At 42.8% G+C, this 23,900-nt stretch overlaps 1 protein-coding gene across 7 annotated transcripts in view; it reads right to left on the reverse strand.

The window, feature by feature from the left end:
* The window catches only part of auts2a (activator of transcription and developmental regulator AUTS2 a), a 316,878-nt gene that overhangs the window by 173,780 nt on the left and 119,198 nt on the right, over window positions 1-23,900 (reverse strand). For all 7 annotated transcript variants that reach the window (XM_078106530.1, XM_078106532.1, XM_078106535.1 and 4 more), the window contains one exon: window positions 17,391-17,600. In XM_078106530.1, the coding sequence (XP_077962656.1) occupies window positions 17,391-17,600 (210 nt within the window). The remainder of the gene's footprint in view (window positions 1-17,390; window positions 17,601-23,900) is intronic.

Genomic DNA, 23,900 nt, shown 5'->3' on the forward strand with positions numbered 1-23,900 from the left:
TTTGCCAGGGGGGAAAACATGGATGTAAATCCCTGAGTAAATCACAAATAATAAGTAAGGGAACATACCAGCAGCCGGTATGTCTCTAGCCTTTGTCATTGTCATGACATTCAATCATTTGGGGGGTTCATCGTAATTACAGTGGAAGGGGTTGTCCATCTCTGATATAACGGGAAGAGAGATTTCCAGAGCTCCAAACAAGTAAAAAAAAAAAAGAGGGACACAGTCTTTGACTTTGAACATAAAGAGTGCCGTAAGTAAACACCACTTTCAGGACTACTGTATTTTAGCGACACAGTGGTGGTCCTCTGCAGACTGTTACGATAGAAGTAGCCTAGCAGCTAGCAGATAGCTTAGCCTAGCAGTGCGTAAAGTGGTCCGTTTGACACTCATCCCCCTCCTGCTGGTGGAGGAGTTCCTCTGCACGGTTCTCCGCTGTATGTCGCGCCCATTTGTATTACTTTCAAAGCAAAAATCTCTCAGCTACCGTCTCGGTCTCTTCGATCTAACTGACTGCAGCACGCAGCGGTTTCATGTCCTGTGTCAATCCACACCGGAAGTAAACAAAGTTGCATTAACTGCATGAAAATATTTTATCGCTCCATTTCAAATTATACTCACTTTTTCCAGCTGAATTCTTTGATATAAACTGTGGCGGGCAACGCGTGTAAGCTTAGCCACGTGTGTGCCACAGTTCAGCCAGCTGTGACGAGCTGAGTGGGGACAGGACATGGACAAGGTGGACTCAAGGGTCAGCTACAGATGAAACAATAGAAATGTCATCATGCACAGTAGCACTCATTTACATCACAGAGAGGACAAATCAAATTGTATTTTGCAAAAAGCACTAAAGACTGTGACAGTAAGCGTGATAAAGGCAGAGTTTAATCACACATGGAAAATCTCAGGCAGACCTTCAGTAACTCTTCAAAATGACAGAGTACTACTGGAACATGACCCGCACCTGATTGCTGTGCACCGCGCTCTGTGAGTGTGTTTGCAAGTGTCCTTCTGTGAAAGAGGCTCACTTGAAGCCAGACCGAAATAGCGAGGCGATTAAGCAGAAGCGGTTGAACAAATCTACTGGGGCAAAGAACAGAAAATAAAAATGTAATATAATAATTAGAAGGTTGAGTGGGTGGGATAAGTAATGAACATGCAAACCATCCCAGGGAGAGAGTTCTTTGTACTCGGTGTAACCTACTGCACTGTGTGCTGCAACTGGGCTTTGGACTAATCCCTCTTGAGAAATCTCCAGAGTAAGGTCTGTGATCTCACAATTACTTCATCTATTCATGAAGCTAATGATAAATTGGGTGCACTGACTCCTGTTCACAGACATGAACAAAATTTGACAATGATGTCATACACAGAAATAACTTTTCAAGGTCACACTGATATGACCCGTCGAGGAGCAACACAGATGAGTACCAGTGAACGTCTGACTGTTCCTCCCCAATGTGGGCTAATTTCCAATGGAAGTACGGGCAATAATATCCATTTGGTGGACACCCGCTCAGTCTTTTGACATCCGTATGCAGCCAGATAATAATATCTTCTGAGATGTAATACTCATAATTCCAGGGGACGGAGAGGAGGCTCTGCTCATTCTGCTGCCCATTACCACAATCCACACGGCAGAGCTGCCAACTCTCACGGTTTCACCGTGTGACACACGCTTTTGTATGTTTTCACACGCACTCACGGCACACATCCAATTTCTCAGTGACTAACTAATTAGAAAATGACTAACCAGCTAATGATACCTCATTTTTACTTATTTTTGTCATGTGTTGATCCATTGTGTTGCTTAAAAATGCTACAGTTTAAGCACTTTATTTGTTGCTGCCCTTTTTTGTTTGATGGAACGTGTGTGGGAGGCTTTGAATAATGAAAAATATTTCGGCAACTAATCTTGTGTCAGTTTTTCCTGAACATAAATCCTTGTGCCAAGTGCTCTTAAGAATACAAATATTAAGAATATAGGTTGGGTTTCCGTTAAGAATTGGTTGAATACCATTGTAATCAAAATGGTCAAATCTCAAACACAGGTCTATTAATTAGGCTTTATTGTGGTACATAGACAGTCATTGAGGCACAACAATAGTTTTCTGGTTGAATGTTCAGCTCAAGTCTAGAAGGCCATACAAGTCATGGTCAGATGAACATGAATCCCAATAAGTTCTTTAGCATACCACCCAAAAATCCACTAGAATGCAGGAAATAACATCTACTTAAACCAAAATGTCCTGGGGGTGGACCTTCAGCTATGTCTGCTTCTCAGAATGTAACCAAGGTTGTCCATCTCCAGCAGGCCGCTCCTATCGACGACTTTGGGCCCCAAAAAAACACTTGATTGCAGGGACTACCTGCCTGCGTACGCGGTAAATGTTGGTCACTCCAGACAAAATCTCACTCCAACGTTTGTTGAAAAGGTGGCAGCTCGGCACACGGGGGGCTCTTAGGTGGGAACAGCCCCATTACGGGCTTTGAAACATGCCTTAAAGATAGACTACATCCCATCACCAGTGGTCCTTAGCAACAGCCGGTACTGTGGGTTGTTCAAGGTTGAGCTGCATTGCTTTGAGAGGGGTGGGGAGAACAAATTATTGATTGTAACCTTTGAACTGCAATATGTGTAGCAGTGAAAGGCGTAATGCATCAGGGTGGGGGAGGTGGGGGTCTACAGGGATATGCCGTACACAGCCTTTGACTCACATGCTTCTGACATCGCTCACTTCCAGAAAACGACAAAACATCACAACACGCTCCCTGACACACATTTACCCCCCCTGCCCCTGCTTGGCTTGTTCCTCTCCACCATCTCCATCTCCCTGACAGTTTGGTGTGGAAGTACATTGTATAGCTGGAGGCGAGTCAGGGAAGCAGCAGAAGCAGCACAAAAGGCATCAAAGCAGCCATCTCCACCACTGCTCTTAGCGGGTCAAGTCAAAGCGAAAGAAGTAAGCCGAAGACACTTGAATCAAGGTTAGCAGCAGCTTGGGAGGGGGAGGGCATCAAAGTGATGTAAAGCCCGTTTAAAATGAATACAGATAGATCCCATTAGTACCACCATATTGATCTGCGAGTGTGAGCCTCACCTTCTGTGCAAAAGGCAAATTTGTATTTAGAAAATAATGATGGGTTGGCTTCAAAGTGGGCAGTGTGTTATTTCACTGTATCAGATCATGGTTTGAGCGTGGCGCCCTAGACCACATCGGATCCCAACACACTGTGTATGCACAGAATGCACCTTCTACTTCCACTGGAGGTGGCAGGCTACTATATATACAGTATATATGGAATGAAACATTATGATTATTCTCACATAGTAAGTAACAAGGATCAATTCAGATTATAAAATACACAGGCGCCCATTTTGAAATGATTTGCAATCCTGAAAAAGATTTGATTGCACTTAATAATAAATAAACATTCTAGATTTTACACATAAAACAGGTAAAAATACCTTTCTTTTGCATTACAATATTTTGCTTAGTGTTTTTATGTTGGACTAGATTTTTTACTCTGGTTTTAGTTAATAATTGGATCTACAATTGCATTCCTCAATTAATGAGTTTTAATAGTATGTTGACAATAAGCAGGGTAATGATTTGCAAAGATAAAAGCTTCAAAATATTTCAAATATAAATAGCGCTTTGTCGAAATGGCCCGAATTTAACCACAATAAATTGAATTTTATTTTATTTTATTATTTATTTATGATGCTATATATCTAAATACAGTAAAACGATAAATCAATAATCACATTACAGGCCTGCTTAGAATGTGCATGGTATATAGGGGATGTAAACTACATTAAAATCATTCTTTTTCCACGTTGTAAATCACATATGCGGGACACGGTGTAACAACTGATACCACAATGCGTGTCAACAGGTATTCTGCAACTGACGACAACCAAAAGAATTTAGTTTTCCACTGCAACATTTTTTGCTCATTATCCCCAGTTAGCTCTGAAGTGGGGCATTCCGACGTGCCGTATGTCTGCTTCTCACAGAGGAGACGGCCACACACACAGTGCACGTGGCGCTTCAGCCTCTTCCACTAACAAGGCTGTGTCCACCCTCGTTGATCCCTGCACAGTGGCATATTTTTGCTGCGGAATTGAGTGGTGTGTGTTGCGATCATGTGGAGGGGCCCCTGCATAGTTCCAATGTGCCACCATATAATAAGCTCTCCTTATTTTAGCTTCATTATCGCCAACCAACATCACAGGACATTACAGCAAATTGGCTGCGAGACGGACAGTAATAAGAGAATAAGAGAGGCAGGGAATGTGAGCATGTGCGACTACTTGTGTGTGTCACCACAGCTACATCAAAAGGAGGCTCACTGAAAACGTTAAGTGGTAAAATGCACAGAGGGGTACTTTAATTCAAAAAGCTACTTTGTTCTGGACGTGGCTTTTAACATGAGTTATTCGTGGGTAACATTGCTATATATTTCATTTAATTTAGCTTGTTTTCTGTACATGGCAACGCCTTCAACGTGCATCATTGGAAAAAAGAGGAACCCTGCAAAGCTACATAGCAGCTAATTATGAAGAAAGAGAGAATGCAACATCAGATTCAAAAGACCACAGTCTGAGCAGCAGGCGGTGAGAGGCGAGCACTTCCTAAATGAGATCCCAGCAGATCCAAAAGGACCAAAGCATTCGCCTTTGCTAGCAGCAGAGGGTGCCAGTACTCCACAAAAGTATCCCAGCACAGTCCAGTTTACTAATATGAAAATACGGGACAAAGTGACACAGAGAACGGGCCCATTGTTGCTGTTCCTTCACGTTTGTGCTCAGGGTTTAATTATTCCACTTCTCCATCTGGATAGGTGACGTGTTCTAGACATGCTGTGTTTATTCCAGTGAATAGAAAGTTAAAGTGAAATGTGTACAAGTTGCAGCTCTACGAAGCATCAGCTTACCGCGCGTGCTTTGAACTGAAACTTTGAACTTTGTACACAGCGGCAGACCGATGCCTGTCAGAGCCTTGTTCAAGCAGAGATCTGGAATGTTCTTCATATAGACATCTATATAGATATAGATATACATCTCTATATATTTAATCATGTGTAGATGTTTTTGGGAGGATTTAACGTTTCTCCTCTCCTAACCCGTGTCAGATGATGCCCGGAGTCTGGGTGAATCACAGATGGCTATTCCTTTCTCCCCGCCCTGGGGCAAGAGGAAAGCCAGGCTGACTGCCACCTCCCCAGCCCGCAGTGGCAAAGAGCTGGCACCGTCAAGAAGACGGGGAGAGGAGAGGGAAGGATGGATTGTGGCCTTCCCCGCGGGTCTCCTCGGAGAAACAGTCTCCATCTGCTCATCTGGGCCAAGTCTGACAGTGAGGAGTTTTCACCATTTCCTTTCACACTCTACTGTATGTGAATCAGAGTATGCACCAGGGACGCAGAACGTGCAGCCTACCTTTACATTCAATGTGCACAACGCCACACATTCAAGTGTTTCTGAAGCGCATCTAGTTTTTAGACAGCACATTGTGACTTTTAACCTTCCTAACCAGTGGCCTGTGAGGTTTGAGGATCAATACCTGTTCTTAACGCTGTGTCACGGCGGTGCACGGGGTTAAGAGGAGTTTCCGAACAGGTCTGGTTAGGATGGAGGCTTCATCGGATGAAAGAGCAGCAGAGACTGAGCGGAAGGTCAAGGAACATCCACTTCAGAACTATCTGCCACAGAGACAGCAGAGCACTGGTGATGTGCTGTGGATGAATGGGGACTCGGGCTGATGGGTGCTTGCATGTAATGCAAAGCAGTGGAAAGAGTTCCGATGAAATTACGACGACTCCGGGCCCCAATATCGGGCTTAACTATCCGTGTCCTAACAGCTTGTTCAGGAACAGTAGACAGAGAAAACAACAGCCTCTGGGCTTTTTGTCCATCTTTTCTTTCTACGGTGCTGTTGTTGCTATGGTTCTACGGTCATCACTCAAAAGGGAAATACAGGGAATCAATGTCAATTCATTCTTTATTTTAATATGCAAACGTTAATTCTCAAACATGTTTATGCTCCCTTGAGCCCTATAGAGGTTGTAAAGGAAAGATTAAAGGTGTTCAATCATAAAAAAAAACTTCCACTTATGATGCTTCATGTATCAGAGTGGCCTTTATATTCTTAGAAAAAGCTATTTATGAGTATCTGAATCACTCATTTACTCTTCAAGTCCACTGAGAGAATTCTCCAAATGCACCATATGCAGTTTATCTGTGATTCCATGATAGAAGAATCTGAAACTGTGGTGGGTGGACCTCAGACCCTCTAGGGGGGTCTGAAGGCAGGACCCCTCAGAAAAAAAAATGTTTTCACATTGAATTCAAACACATTGGGTGTATAAGTATGAATGGGGATGACATCGCAAAACCCACAAAGCATTGTGACAGTCTGGACGGAAGTCGGGGGCCCCGGGCCATCCAAGCAGACTGGAGCCTGTCACTTTTCACTGCCACAGAGGAAAGGTCCCGTGGGGGGGTCCTCCCTGGCAGAGCGGCTGTCACGCATGCGGCAAGTTGAATTCCCTGAGAAGAATGCACAGACCTCACACGCTGTAACTGAAGCGTAAGAATATTTTCGGTTCGTTATGAAACTGAGGCGTTCCTCTCTAGAGTTGGGTAGTTAATGGAAACACTGCAATAAGCTGTATCTTTTGTCACAAAAGATACAATTTCATTCCAGACAAGTTGTCTTGAAGTGCAGAGTTCTTTAAATCCAATGTACCAGATAGATGGCTTTATAGCATATTTTCACTTTACAGCACCAACACCATCCTAAAAGGCAGTTAGATATTTCTTCTTTAGCATGCATGTTTGAAATAGCTGTCTGTTCAAGTAAATCATCATACATGATGCATGCATTAAATTCTATTACACAACGAATTAATGAAATAATAATTGATTATACGCCTTAGTTTTGCGGTACTACTGTTGTCTGCTATAAAACTTACCATAATTATTATTAACATTAGTATTTCCAAGGGACATTTGAACAATTGATAATAGTAGATAACTAATACTTATCTTTAGGGCACATGGACATTGGCTTTACATGTTACAAGTGTTTTGGTCGAAATTGGACCAATATTAAAATCTAGTCCAAGATGAATGACTAGCACAAGCTGTTTCCCCATACAATGTGAGTGAAAGGAGCTCCCTCCCTCATTCACAGCTATTTCTCCAGAGTTAATAGCTCAATATAAAGTAGGCTGGAGTTAACAGGCAGCTCTCTCCTGAAGATGTTTACTTTCCCTTCACCTAGATTCGTCCATTAACAGGATGTGTGTGTATGCATGTGTGTCTGAGAGACGGCGTTACCTCGTTAACTCTGAAATGTGAAATCCCTTACTGAAAGGATGCTATCGTGATTTGCGCACCATGTGCTGTTATACGCATATGCTTTTTCCTTAGTCAAAGCAGATATTTAGTGTATGTGAGGAACCCAAAGGACACACTAAATAATATCCAACAAAGATATGATGGCGTATTGTACTGAATGTTCTCCAGTAAATAGGAACATGACCTGTTGTCGGATTAGAGGGAAACTAATGGTGACGTTACAGACAATCAGCTGGGAGAGTCATTATATATTTGTTGCGAGAGTGCCCTTATCAGAAGCAGCATAGGATCCATTATTACACTCAATTGCAAAGCGTAAGTCAAGTTACAGTAATCAAACATCAGAGACAATTCACTAGGACTAACACTACTCCAATGGAGACAAATTATGAAGTGGATGTGGTCTATGTTATCAAAAGCAGGGAAATGAGGTGGAAGGGAATGGAGGGAAGTTGATTTTCTTCCTACGCCCTCCGGGAATGTGGATCTGATGAAAAGGACTCAACACATGCAAACATGAGCTTTCAGATATTCTCCCTCCCCCCGAAGCCTCTGCTTGCCGTAGTCGTTAAGGCCCTCCGGATATTTCCAGGATGATGAAGGACTACTTATGCTGACTTCAAATACTCATCAGCAGCTCCTACTTCCAAGTTACTGAGTCATAAATAGGACTTGTCATCCGTTTAGGTGGTTTAGGCTGGAATACATTTTTTTTTTTAAAGTACAAAACTGTTTTTTTTCCATGCCGATTAGTGGAGCAGCTGGAGGAAAGGAGGCGGAGGCATCGAAGCTGTCACGAATTACTGAACATTTACATTGCGCAAAGGGGACACTTCACACTCATTTTACGGATAATACTTGTAATAGGTTTCTGCTAAAACATGTTGCATGCTTAAATACATTATACTGTACATTAGATGTAGGCATATTTTATCTGAAATGCTCTGGTTTTGCATCGGTCTCTTTCAGCTCCCCAACTAAAAAAGCCCAAATAGGGTGCCTTTTTGTTATGGTAGCTCTCAAGCTGTGGGTGGAAACACCCAGATGTGGGGGGCGGGATGTTCTAATGAGCATGCATTTAACAGAGGAAGGGGAGACAAATCTCAATGGGTTGTGGATGAATGGAGAGCCCGGTCTTCCTTCAATCAAAGCATTGGCGGTCGGGTCCCAGATCATCGGCTAATAAGCGTGCCCATGTGCCCTTGGGCAAAACTTAACGCCGACGTTGCTCTGTAGCTGTGACAACGGTGTGTGTGATTGGCATTGATATCAGATGCTGATGGGCAGGTGGCACTGCGTATTGTAGCTCCTGTCATCAGTGTACGGATGAGTATGAATGATGACATCGTCGTGTTAAAGTGCTTTAGTTGGATGTTTTAGTTGGACATAAGAGCTAATCAACCGTTCTCTCCTTGAAATAAAGTCATGATGATGTGGAGATCAAGATGAGACCTCAACTCGCTATCAATTTATATTAAATAAAGCTGGGAACTATGATGTACTACTCTAGTAATCAAATCCAGGTTGAGAGGGCGATTAGCTGTAGTTGTGTTGTTATTAAGCAGACATCATCCAAGTGAAATGCTTCAATTAAAGCAGGAGCAGTGCACAAAGCTTAAGGAAAACACAATAGACTGAATTTGTTCCGGGGGGGTCTGTGGTGGGGGGGAAATGGCTGTCTAAATTACTTTTTAGGTTTGCTTTAGAATTTATCTCCCTTAAACCTGCTTTGAAGAGGCTTTTCACTGCCAAACAGAAGCGCGCTTCCATGGGCGGTTTCTAGGGGTGTAACGATTCATTCACTGAATCGATTAATCAATTTATATTTCTGCGATCCAACCGAATCGATCTGTGCTCCGCAAATCGGCATTCCGGACGACATATATCGATTACAAATCGATTGAAATGGTACATAATCAATTTGTATACTTGGAAACTGCACATTGGATTTAAGTACAAAAACGGTATGGATGTGTGTTTGTTTGTTTGGTTTTTAGCACTTTAGACACGTTAAACGTTACTCGATTCAGTCTGCCTGTCTGTGACGTCATCAGTACGCAGCGGCAGCCGCACGAAACTCTGAACAACAACAAAACACAGCGTGGAGGAGACGACTGCGAGCGAGACATTTACAAACCAACTTATCGATCCAGCGTGTGGAAACATTTTGGCTTTTGCAAACACAGAGGTGTTCTAAATAAGTCGGTCGCTGTTTGTAGAATATGTAGAAGCCAAATAAAAAAACACAGAAACACGACGAATCTTTCCAGCCATCTACTAAGGCGCTGTGGGATTAAACAACGCCGACAGTCAGGCACCTCTAGCAGCGTGACCGCTGCAGCAGCAACAGGTAACTCCAGCTCTGCAGACACCTCAGGCCTCGCCAGCACCAAACTCAACATCACAGTAACAATTGGCAAGTTTATCTGTAAAGACCTGCGACCCTACAATGTGGTGGAAAATCCGGGGTTCTGTGAATTGATCCAAACATTGTGTAATTATTGTTTAATGTTTACATTGAAAATGGCACTTGATTGAAATAAAAGGTTAATACATTTGCCATTAATTGTATTTTGCTTGTTTATAATATCCATAATTAATTTAAACCTTATTTCCTTACAAGAAACAACAGGGATCTCAGAAACTTTGCTTGCACTGTCCAGTAAAGTTACTGAATCGATTTCAAGTCACTGAATCGAATCGAATCGTTCTAAATTAACCCAGATCGTCCATGAATCGAATCGGCAACCATGAATCGCGTTAAAATCGTTGTTAAAATTAATCGTTACACCCCTAGCGGTTTCTGTACATACATAATGCATAATGCATAAACTCCCACATTCCCCCACGGGAGGGTCTAGGGCCTAGGGCCTTTTCCGTGACACGGAAAAGCGGGATTTGCCCTTTTTAATTCTCTCGACTGGCAGTCTACTCTTTCACCTCAGTGCGGCTTATTTGTAAAAACCTTGCCAGGCTTTTACGAGCACAAAAGCATTAGTACATGAGGCCCTCAGTGATGTCTGAAGCAGTGGGAACCAACATTTATTGTACTTATTATATTTTACTCAACACCTGTACTTGTCAAAAGTAAAGATACAATCTGAAAGAAACCATTTATATTAAATTTGCATATTGGCTGGATTGATGTGCAGTGAGAGGAGGTTACATCTAGTAAGAAATTGTAGAGATGGACCTCCTTTGTAGAGATGTGACGACATATATTACATTTAGGAAAGGTCAGGCAGCTCATGGATCTGCCTCTGTATTTATTTCCAAAAAACTCAAAAAAGCTAGGTGTGTTAGGCTGTGTCGCATTCCAGTCGCCACTCAGGAGCAGTTGTTTGGGGAGGTCTGCGGGCGCTCATGGATGAGGCGGGACTGGAACAAAGTGGTTGAGTGGGCCACATGCTGGTAAACACCAGGCCCCACTATGTCCTTTCCTTTAACTGGAGATACTTTAACAGTCAGGGTCAGCCCCACACGGGAATATTTCCCTGCATGAGCCTTTGGTGGTGATTCTGTAAATACTACATTTTCCCAGCTTGGACCTGCCCTTTGACCTCCCCTTTAACAGGGGGCAAAAAAGTTTAGCAAAGGCAAAGAAGGCAGGAGGAGAAAACATGCGTCTGCAGAGCCCAACATCCACACGTTGAACTCCATATAGGTGTGGTTACACTCGCCTTCAAATGGTACGTTTGTAATGCATCATGTTGGGAATCTCGTTTCTTTACATTTCAATGTGACTGCCCTAATCCCAATCCTATAGAGAACGGCTCATTGTGTCATGAAGGAGTAGCTGTAAAACTGTTTCCTATAAATTCACAATTAAAACAATAAAAGCCCCCTTTCCCTTTTATTTCATGTCATACAGGCCTGAGTCTTTATGCGTCCTGGGGTGATCGGATGACAAAAGTTGCATTGAAAGAACAAGTGCAACCAGAGCCATAGACCACTTCTTCATCTATATAGTCTCAGCTGAAATCCAGGGTACACATAACTCCGATTAAAAAAGCCTTTGCTTCTGAAGGGTGCTGGCTGCATCAAAGAGCAGCAGGAGGAGCATGTTTTGCCAATTATGCACCTTATTAAAGTCTATCAGTGTGCAGCAACACTGTATGTGTGTGTGACTACGTGTGAAAGAGCTACTATGTGTTTCTACATCTCAGCTGCAGTCAAGAACACCCTGGGGGCCACAGGCTAAACTAAGCAGGCGTTACACTCTTGTTTTAGAGTCTTTGATCAAAATCATCTGTAATGTGAAAACCTTTGCCTAACAAATGTCATGGTTATCCTCCCAATAACGATCCCGCGTTTAAAGTGTCTGGGCCTTGAGGTTGACTATTTGTGTGTCAGTTTATACAGAACTGCTTGCGCGCACACCCACGCAGTCACACACTCAGACACGCACACAGGAAAGAAAATAAATGGCACAAAACCACTAGTGAGAGAGAGCAAAAGGTGAAAAAATAAATAAAATAATTCCAAATCCAGATGGGTGTTCATCTGTGTTGTAAACGGTAGCAGATTGGATTAGCAGGAAGTGTGGATGCTGCCTGGAGTGGTCTGCGCGTGACCGGGGCTGGACAGCCACGATAAAGCGCTTTCAAACACCTCCGGCCCACTGACACGCTGACTGACAGCTGAGACGGGGACTTGGCTTATGGTGGGGCGGCCCTTTGGATTTAAGTGCAGCCACTTCATTTTTCACAAGGTGGGGTTGTTTTGTGTGAGAGCCTGCAGGTTGTTTGGTGAGTGGGTGGAGATGCGCTCGGGTCTGTACTTGCACTGCTCTGTCTCCCTGTGGCAGCTATAGAGGTTACATTGGGAGCGTGCAGGGAAATTAAATGTTTAACATTCATGCAAGCGGATAGTCCAACCCCCCCCCGTCCTCCTACACGTCCTCTCTCGAATGAAAAGTGATACTTGAAGAAAAAAATCTTTCCCAATGCAAGCCAAGCAGGGAGCGTGTGAAAAAACAACAACATTGAACGTTTTCAAAGACATGTTGGCCTAAATTTAAAAACAGCATCCACAGCTTGTGCTGGGGGAAGTGGACGTGGTAAACACATGTTTTCGTCAGTACGACAGGCAGACGGGGCGGGTCGACGTATGAGGTTCAAGTTGTGGAGGTGTGAATATGCTGTCAGAGAGGCTCACGCAGGAGAGGACCCGCTGGTAAAGGACAAAAAGGATTGTGTCATAAGTTCTCAGCGGATGTCAGCGTCACCTCTTGTCCATTTACGCACTGCAGGCCTTTAAAAAACATGAAAATGAGATTAATGGCCTGTAGATGAGGATAAGTTCAAGGCTTTTATTGTGAAAAGAAAGAACTTACTGTGGTACCCTGGTAAGAAAAACCTCGATGTTGCATCTTTTCTTTGTAATATTTATTTAATGTATATGTATGGATGGCTAAAATCAATAGTTTGAATAGATGCATCGACATGTGAATTGATCGCACACAAAGAAAAACACCACCATCAAAAACACCAATAATTACACAGAGATTATACTTATAAATTGTCAAGTGTGAAACGAAGACCACAAAACAAGTTCATCCGGATTGGATTTGATTAGATCGAGAGCCGCCAGTGACCGTGACAACCATCATCACCGCAACCAGAAGGGGATTAGCATCTTATCTGACGATCAGGACATCGCTTTTCTTCACATCTCTTATTGGCTTAGGGGATAAGCCTGTTAAGGGTGACCCGCAAAGCTGTAAGAGCTGAACGTTAGAATTCAATTTTACCACAGATTAAAAAACATGCAAGCTTGCCCCCGTCCTGACAACAATCAGGGCTTCAGTCCAAACATCTATGAAGACAGCGTAACCGGGCCGGGAGTTCTGCCATCAGTGCTTTCGGCTGGATCGCATTGCATGTGCCTCCCGGCGGGCTGAAACAAGAGTTCGGTCGAGGTGAGAGACTGATGCGTCATACAACGCAGCCTCTGGCAGGCCTGAGGTGGACCGAGGATCTGCCCCGTGAGATGGGTGAGACCAGAGCCCTCTGGGTGACCCGCTGACCGGGTCGGAGCTTCTCAAAAGGAGCCTCCTCCAACCCCGGGGTGAGACACCGCTTGGCAAGTCCCCACGGCATTACTTCTCACCGCTGGGACGGCGAGCAGAGACCACAGCTCTTTTTGTCCACGTTTCACTGAGGGAACGGCGCTGTCACGTGGCGGTGGGCTTTTCCATTCGTTCTTTTTTTGAATGAAAGAACTTGTCGTAGCAGTCCTGTCTTCACGTGGGCTTCAACCAAACGACGCCACGTGTTTAAAAAATCTCGTATAAAACCTTTCACAGTTCCAGAGACGTTACAGCACCTGTGATCCCCATTACAGCACGCTGCCTTGTCGCGAGCCGATACAACAGCACAAGCAGCTGACGGCGGATCACACTTAATCCACAGCTCTTTAATGTGCTGCAGAGCTTCACAAGATATCGGTGTGCGAAGCACTTAAACTAAGATGAAACTAATCACAGTTTTTTATTTTTATGTCACTGAACCTCTTGCTATGGATCTCTCATCGCTTAGGCAACAGGAATTTGCTGGTCACATTTTTCTGCATAATTATAGTTTAGGTTTTTTTTTAGTTAATATTGCGTTTGCCTGAAGGACCTTTTGACTTTCATCATTCTCGATCTACTTGCACACACTGTTTTTGTGAGAGTGGCTGCATCTAGTCACTGGGTTTCTGTGATTCAGACACGAGACATTTCCACGACAAGCTATTGCAGAAATAGAATAGAATAACAGAATAATAACAAGTAGGGAATAGTGGAAATGTGTCCAACTTGTTTGAGTTCAGAACTTGCTTATTTCCTTTTTTCAAACTGGTTTCCAGTTCTTTTTTTGATACATTTCTTGTAGAAATGATCAAACCAAATTGTTTATATACAAGCAGACAACGGTTTCTTCCAAAGCTCCAATAGGAATCACTGCAACCAAATGTCAGAGAAACAGAGAGAAAAGCAGACAGCCAGATGGACAAGCAGACAGACAGGCAGGGGTTTGGAACCAGGGAGGGGGGGGGCTAACCTGACCCCACTCCATATCCCCAGTGCCAGAGAGCATATGGGCCCTCTGTTCACTAGAGCTCTAACATCAGTGAGCTAAACAGACCCCCCCTTCGGTGGAAACATGTATCCAGACACTCTGAGATACAAGGATGTGACCTCTAGGCAGCGTCATTTAAATGCATATGTGAACCCGGTTCTAACACACATTGCTGAAGTCCAACTTGGGACTGAATCAGTCATTGTTTACGTCTGAAGAATGGCCGTGACAAGTGGAAGTGAAAGTCAACCATAAGCCATGTGGTTTTTAGCATTTTTAGATAAAATGCTAAAAACCACATGGCACCGCGTGAGTCATTTAGGATTGTCTGCTTTCAAACTAACATGTTTCGGTATTTCATGTCATCTCTCCGCTGTTATAACATATTTCATGTCATCTCTCTCTCTGTTATAACATATAAAAATGAAATATCATTGTGGCCATGTGCCTGTATCAAGGTCCATGTGCTTGATCTCAGCTACTTTTCTGACCCACAAACAGACACAGTGTCGTGGGTTGACCGCAGATAGCAAAGGTTAGCTCAATACTCCTTGCCCTTAAAAGGTCAAAGAGCTACAATACAGAAAAAAGAAGCCTGTCATCGGATTCTAGAAATTGGGTTCAGTGAATTGTTATGGCACAAGTGACAATTAAACAAATACAAAAAGCTGTGTGCAATATAAGAAAGGCAGAAGAGAGTTATTGACCGGTTTATAATCCGCTGCCTGCCACAGTACTCTCATCTATTGCTGCTGGAGATTCCTCTATCTGGGATCTTTTTTCTCTGTGAGGCGATATGTCACAAGCGCTTATAAACATTTCTCTACTTTCCCCCCTGAGCTTACAATATCTCATAGTTCAGGACATTGGGTCAGTGCCAGATATCAAAAGCATTTCCTGCAATATGAGAGCTCGGCTGAAAAGGAACGATAACTAAAAAAAAGTGGGAAAATTGCTTTATTCAACACTAAATCGTTCTTTCTCCCTCCACTTAAACTAATAAGTGATAACAAGAGCTCTCTCACCAGACTGTAGCACTTCTAAATGGAGAATGAAAACTGGAGACGGACCTCTGACATTTAAAGTGTAACCTTGTGGGAGGACAATGGCTTAAGATTTATTCATAGTGAAGCCAAAGAGAAGATAATAGTTTTGCTTGATAGCACTTGTTTCTTTGCAGAGAGGACTAAAAGGGGCGCATATGATCATCTTTTCAATTATGCGTCGGTTATAAAGGGTTGAAATATTTTCATCTGCTCTTACAGCCAAACACATAATGACACACAATCAGTAATATAACGATTAACATCATTTCTGATTATTACCAAGATTAAAAGCAGCCATTATTAGCGAGAGACTTCTTCTTGTGAATAAGCCAACACGACTTTGACACATTGAACCCATCACTAGCCAGCTGTGATTTGTGTGGAGGAACAGTATGGCAACACATGCTGAGTACAGCTTTGTTTGTGTGTGTGAGCGCATATGTGAGTGTGCGGTTTAAGTGAGAGAGCGAGTGGGTGAGAATGTGCTGGATGTGTTTGCGTCTGTGAACTCACGTGTGCATCAACACATCTGTAATCCAGAGATCAAGGTTGGGCTCCCTCCGCCAACATTCCCAAACGCACCGACGACCAGAATGCACGACCGCAGCCAACCACACAGCCACCTGCCAAGGTAACACACAACCACGTGCACACAGGGAAGCCAACAACACGGGACATGTTTAAAGACAAGATTAATAAGCGAGCCTCCGTACAGTCTGCACGCAGCCGCCACAGCGGTTCACAACCAGCTTGAAAGTGGCAGGTAGGCGCCCTCTGTCCATTAGCCGGCACAGCGACGGGACACACAGGCCGCAGTGGTGAGCCTCCCAACACAGGGATGGGATGCAGCCACACTGCACCACACTCACAGGGCCACTCTACCTGCTCAGCTAAAAGCCTCTCAAAGCACCTGGGGACACCCACACACCTGACGAAAGAGTAGATGCCAGAGACACACCTGCCAACTACCTGATAACAAACATGTTGCATAAATGGAGGCATGAGGGACACCATCAATAGCCCACAAATCATGCAGATTTTAATACAAGTTTTGCTTAAAAAGGACAATTTCCCCCAAGAAAATGATTTTGTTGTGAGTTCCTTAGCGATGTATTATGTAATAAAATGAAACTGCCCCTACTGGTCTATTTCAAAGGCAGCGCCTAGTAACGTGTGTCTTTGTTTTCCCTCATGTGGGCGTGTCCTGCATCAACCCACACGAGCATGTCCTTGAATATGCAGCTCAAGAAGACCAACTCTCTCTCAGAGAAATGGCAGAGCATAACCTCAGAGTCACTGCTTCGTGTGTGTGTGTGTGTGTGTGTGTGTGTGTGTGTGTGTGTGTGTGTGTGTGTGTGTGTGTGTGTGTAAACAGTAGGTTGTGCCGTGACAGATACTCGCTGTCCTCGCTGGCAGAGATTCATCACTGCATCAGTGTGGCATAAATATTCATCAGTGACCTTGTCACCTTGTTACAGAGAGAAATATGTTCAGGTATTCTGCACAATGATATACATACACTCATATACTTGTAGGCTATATTCCACACCAGTAGAGCATTTTTACTTCATTGATTCAACCGGAACAATTCAAGTATTATACTCATGGCGTGTTGTAAATGCATAAGTCACATGATTAGTAATCTGTGCGGTTTTCTCTTTTCTTTTTGAGTTGTAACATAAACAGCCTCTACATGTGAGAAAGGCTAGACTGACACCAAAAAGCTAACATCAGAACCAGTGCCATCATTTACCCAGCACCATAATTGATCATTTACACATATTGATTTTTACTCATGCAAAACGACCAGAGATAAAGTATCTTTTGGTGAAGTATTGAGGAAGTTCAAAGAAAAGTGAAAAGCCTTGGAGCCATTTCTGCACACACATTTTACTGGGAAACTAAGTAGGAGCTCACCATTGTGTGTTTCTTGTTCAGATGTTTCTTCTTCCTCTTGCCCCGTGTGTGTGCCAGGCGGGGGTTGTTCTCCTGGTCTGAAGGCTGTTGCGGGTGGTGAGTGTTCTTGCAGGAATCCAGGCTCAGGCCGTTGGGGATCCTGGCCACCTTTTTCTTCTGTGGGGGCCCCGCCTGGTTGTCCCTGCACTCTTGGGGCGTCAGTGTCAGGTTCTTTTTCAGAAGAGAAAGCATAGATTAGTACTGAACAGTACTCACAGGATGCATGAGTCTATAACGATTCTGCAAACATATCATTCTACCACGTTCAAATCAATGTGTATATACATTTTTATACCTGAGAAAATCTGCTCTTTAGCTTATTCAAGTGCAGAGGAAAAAAGACATATAACCTCCAAAATCTCCATTCTACAGAAAGCAGTGGAGTAAATGGGCTCCAAATGTACACAGTATTTACACAGTAGAGAAGCCGATGGGAATAATTAGAAAAAGAGCAAAATGGCTCCGCATGAATTGTAATGACTTCTCGTTACGTGCCATCAGCAGGTCAGTGTTGTCTGTATATTTTAACATCTAGAGTTGTGTTTGGACATTCCTTGATGATGTATCCTAATGACTTTGTCACCTAAACTCTCGTGTCTCCATGAGGTTGTCGTTCATGATTTCAAAACACATTTCATTCAATATTGGACGAACGTGACATTTGGTACACATAGTCATGGTCCTCACAAGAAGAATTGTTTATTGTCTTCTCATCAAACCTTACATTATCACGTCACATTTACATTTCTAACAGAGCATGAACACGACAGAATAAGGACTTTCCCACCATCCTCAGCTGTGTTTTGTTATTGGTGCTGATCGGCAAATGTTAGCACCCTAACAGGCTAACATGATGAACATAATCTTCCTAACATCGGCAGGCTGCCATTACCACGAGCACACTTTTGGCTTCACCGAGACACTAGCATGGCTGCAGACAAGTGGTCGTTTCATTGAATTTACCTATAAAGTGTGTGAGGTTGTTGAATTTCACTTGCTGCTGCACTATTTTTTAATTTTAAAATATTTTTAACTTTAACTTTTGTTCCTTTATTTTAAACTAACCCATAGCCTTATACTACTAACCCATAGCATTATTTTTTATTTTATTCCTCGTGCACTTGTCGTCCATTGTCGTACTGTCCGCTGTTACACACCAACCGCCAAGTCAACTTCCAACTACCGTATTTTCCGCATTCCAAGGCGCACTTAAAAGCCTTTAATTTTCTCAAAAAACGACAGAGCGCCTTATAATTCGGAGCGCCTTATATATATGGATCAATTGGTTAATCGGTTGATCCATACAAGTTGTACACGGCGCTCAAGGCGCTCTGCCAAACATGCCAAAGCTCGGTCTACGGCGGCGAGATGTTGAGCGGCGCTCAAGCGCGTGAGATACGGAGCTTGTTTCAGGGCGCGTCGGAGAAACAAAGCTGATGAGATAATGAAATTAAAGAGCGAGAGACGGCGCCCTTTTCTTTACAGTAGCTGAACCATCTTAACGGGGAAAATAAGTTATTCTAAAAGGAGCCCTTGGCAGGCGGCGCGGCTGGAGAGCAGCCGAAGATTTAAGGCGTGGATGGCGAGGGGGGCGGCGGGAGCGGACGCACCTCGCAGCATCGATCGGACCCTGAAAGCACCGTCTCCACCTCCCCACACACCCCCCCTCCACCTGCCCCGACGCCAAACGTTTGACTGCAGTATCTTATGCGCATTATAATCCGGTGCGCCCTGTATATGAAAAATGTCTCAAAATAGGTCATTCATTGAAGGTGCGCCTTATAATCCGGTGCGCTTTATAGTGCGGAATATACAGTATGTCTGACATATTATGGCAATAAATGTTTCCTGATTCCTAAATATATCATGGTACTGCTTTCATACTATGGTCCAACCATTGTTGTTGTCTCACTTTCAAAGCAATACAACAATTATTGATGGAGTAATTTAAACCAGTTTAGCTTGATTACCTCACATGTCAAGGGCCTTAATAACATTCAACTCTGAAGAAGGTGAAGCAAAGAGGCTGAGTAGAAACTTTGACTGAGCATTTATTCACCTGTAGGTCTTTTCTGAGCAGGAAACCGAGGACGCACAGCACAGTTTGCCCGTCAGCACCCTCAAGCTACATCAGAAGAAGATTCTTCATGATGAAGACTGTATTCTGAAAACACAGCGATGAGCTTCTACTCCAACATAGCAGGCTCCACACATGGGGCTATACGGCTTGACAGTGCTGATCAATAGAAGCACTCATCTGCTGCCCAGAGTCTGTGTAACGTTTCACAGCTGTCCACAGTAAAAACTCTGGAACAAATCAGCTTTGTTATGTGAAAGGTTGACCTGTTTTGCTCTATTGTGGACTATTTGGATGTTGCTGTTAATACCTCCAGGGAGAAATTTAAACTGGTGGAGCCGCCTTCAGAGAGGAGCCTTGTGGTTGAACGGGAAGACGCACACAGAGCTGCCAAAGCTGAGCTTAGAACATGTCGGTGCTCTGCAAGATTCGAATGGAAGGGCCGGAGAAAGCACATCACGCACATCATCTGTTTGTGTGTGTTCATCTGATCGCCTTCGTACTTCCAGGGGGAATTGCCCAACACAAAGAGACGCAGAATATGTCTGAATGAGCAGACAAACCCCCCCCCCCCCCCCCCCCCCTGTTTTAGCATGTTTATCTTCCAACTATATATTCCTGTTCTGAAGATGAAGACCTTTGACTTGGCACACTACTTGTATGTGTCAGTTCTGATGATTTTATACCGGTGTCGAGTGAGTATTTTCTGGAGTTAATGACAATAGTGCCGTGTTCCCCTCGGTGCGGGCCGACCCCTTATCTAATGGTCTAATGGCAGGGGAAACACTGCATTTGACAGACCTCTGAATGTCGCAGGTTTAGGGTTAGTGGCAGAAATTAAACCATACAGAATATGAGTCAGTTCAAATCCAGCTATAGCATTGACTGCTGCAAACACAATAATGTTCTCGTAATAATAATCAAATGATATAATCATACATTATAATACAATCACGCTGGTGCTTGTTTCTCCGCTGCCAATTGTGTATATTTACTTTTGATTTGATTCAATGTTTTCCTTTTACCGTTGTACTAATACCTGATTGGATGCAGGACGTTTACATGCAGAGCAGTAAGACTGTAATGATATATTTAGCGGTAGTACATATTTATTGAACAGCACTCAAGCTGGACTCTCCATGAGTGAAAGATTAGACATGGCACACAAGGAATACATGTCGTTTTTCCACAAACTACTGGTGCATCAGTAGAGGCAGCAGTTCCTCGTTGGACCACCTCGAAGCCCCATTAGCGTGTCTGTGCAGATATGCACTGCTGACAGGGGGATGAGTTAGATGTTTGTGCTACTGGCACTGACTCACGAAACCATTTCTAAAGACCGCAATTCACTCGGAGAAAAACAAATGCATACATCAACTAATCGTGTTTGCTTTGCCCACCCACACTCTTCCCGGGCAAATAATGCAACATGACATGCATTGTCAGAGCACAGCGTAAGTGACAAAGTTATGATGTGGCTGAGAAAGGTTCCTTTGTGCCGGGGTTCCGCCTGTTTCTAAGCCTCCCAGCCAACTGATTGCCTGAAATAAATTATGCACAGAATGTTTAGCCTGCCCAGCGAACAATAGCAAGACAAATTCACGATTACAGCGCCTGCAAAAAACACAAAAAAAACACAAAAGAAAAGTAATTGCTCAATATGGCTTACCCTCCACAAGCTTTCATTCCTGTGATTGGGAAATGTGGAGAGTGATTACAGTGTGGAGTAAAACAGCTGTAACGCATGTCTGTAGGTAACCTGACAACAGGTTTTCATCTGGAAGGCAACTGTGTTCTTTCACTTTATTTTATTGCATTATATTGAGAAGCCTTTCTTTCATTGCTTACCTGCTAACCTTCATTTGAAAAACTTGTCATATACGAAACTTTTCAGTGAAGTGGAACACATCTTGTGTCCAGCGTTTTGACTTTGAAAATGGAAAATATTGGCGTATTATAGATACCGTATGTTTTTAATGATTGTATAAAGTGTAGGTTACTTTTAGTGAAAAATAATAGAAAAAACACAAGAAATGAAATAGCAAGATATCATTGTAAACTGGATCCGCAGTCTGTAAAAAATGTAAACTACCACATGCCACAAACTGCCAGCACAAAATTAATATTTTGTGCAACATCCGATTTTCTAGAGTGAAATACATCCTTTGTGTGAGGTTCAATGTAATTGCCACTTTTAATATAAATGAAATATGCATTGAAATAAAGCTGTGCATAAAGGGATGAATAAAAGAGACAGAGTGCATGAATCCATGATTGTGTGTGTCTCTCTGTGGAGAGGGGGGTTCTGTTTATCTTTTGCTGCCATTACCTCTTAAAAACATCTTCTATGTTTGGTTTTGCTTTTAATCGATGTCATCAAATGTTACCTATATGAAAGTACTGCACATCTAACACATTAGAAGGGAGACAGCAGGAGCCGAGTGAAACGCACCCACGATAATGCTGCTTTCAGCACATCCGCACACACACACACACACACACACACACACGAAACGCATACGCCTCACATCTCTGCACAACAACAGACAAAGTCCACACGAGGAAGACCTAATGACTGCCAATAAAGAATGATAGATACAATCTCTCCTTGTGGGGTACTTCAGGATAACAGCCAGCTGGCTGAGCAGTGGATTGTCTCTCCTTCTTCAGGGAGAGCTTGACCTGGTTAGCACATTTTTGGTAGCTGTGAAATAGCATCGGGCAAGTGTTGGCCCGACCGACTGGATTGGTAATGTAGTTTTGATCAGAACAGCTGAACCACATGCGTACATGTGTTATATAAAATCATGGGATGTATGGTATATGATCACCAGCCCCTTCTGTATCATCTTAAATGACCAAACTAATGTTTAGGTTTTTATGTTTGCAGAAAAACACACTTTAGACTGGGACATATACGCATACCTGTTAAAATGGAGTTGTTGCAGCCATGTTCACTTTGATTTAAATTTATAAATACTAATCTTTAAAAAGAAAACATAATTTTTATCCTCGCCACAATAACGAAATTCTGAACAACTGAACAATTCTTCAAATATTGCATGCTTTTGACAAAGCATACAAAACAATATTCAGGGTAATACACACTCATGTTTCTCAAATAATTTGGGCTGAATAAGAGAAAAGCGAGAGAAAAGCGCTTTGCCAGGTTTTGAACTCAACTCCTCTCCTCTTTGTCGCTCACTTGCACATCTCTAAACTCAGCCATGAAGGCTGAATCTCAACTGAACACCTATAAGGTTTAGTGGATGTGAAGATATTGTAGTGATACAATCCCTCCAAAGACAGATGGACAGAAACGTATTAGTAGAAAGGTATTCAGGACCTGTTACTCGTCTCATTCACAAACTCAAGGTGGTGTAAAGGTCTTTGGGTTTGGGTATAAAAAATAACATGAAGTCACCTTGGGCTGAGATATTGCAGTTGTGATTTGTAATTGAATGACTCACCAAGAATATAATGGAAAAAAGTCATTAGTTGCAGCCCTAAAATAAATCTGTCAAAGATGATATTTCATGATACCAAGAAATAACCAACTATTACCATCATAATGAGGATTCAAATGTGTTGAAGTTTTAACAAAGTAAAGACATTTTAAAAATCACCTTGTCAACTTTAATAATAAAATATGAATAAAATCACAAGGATCTTAAACTGGAAGTTGATGCTCCATTGCCAAAATAGACACTGGTACACTATATACCATTTAAAATTGTTACATATTCTGTCCTACTCCAATTCATTTATTGTGTCATGATGGAAAAAAACTACTGTATCACCAACAGCCTCTCCACTAAACATTTTCTGAAGATTAAAGACACCCGGAACAACAACTCCCCAATAGCTGTATTTTACCAGACTTAGCAATGAATATGAAACCACTCAAAAGTCATGTTTATCACATCCCTCTTTGACGTTAATTTTCTTTTGTTATGAACCCACATAAAAAGCACTAAATAACTTGAGCACAGGTGATTTCCCAGAGCTTTCAGTTTATGCATCTTGAATAAGCAACAAAAAGAAGAGAGAAACACAAAGACTTAAAGAAAATAAGTTACAAAGTCGTGATGCAGCAGTCGGTCCAGCGACAGAGACAGAGACAACAGAGACATCTCGAGACAAGAAGAGCATGTGAGCTGCTGGAGAGGAAGACCCGTCCACAATACAGACTTTGGTTGATAAAACATCACAGGCTATAAAACACTTTTTCACAACAAAATAAATATTTTGTTAAATTCTGACCAGGACAAAGCATTTAATAGTAGGTAAGATAATTACATACACAAAGAATCAACAGGTGAACACAACTCGGAACCTGCCGAGAATATGTGAAGCCAGAGTTTCTTCGTAGGTGAGAGAGCTTTTGAGGAATA

Source organism: Gasterosteus aculeatus, chromosome 7, assembly GCF_964276395.1.
Source record: "Gasterosteus aculeatus chromosome 7, fGasAcu3.hap1.1, whole genome shotgun sequence".
NCBI lineage: Eukaryota > Metazoa > Chordata > Actinopteri > Perciformes > Gasterosteidae > Gasterosteus > Gasterosteus aculeatus.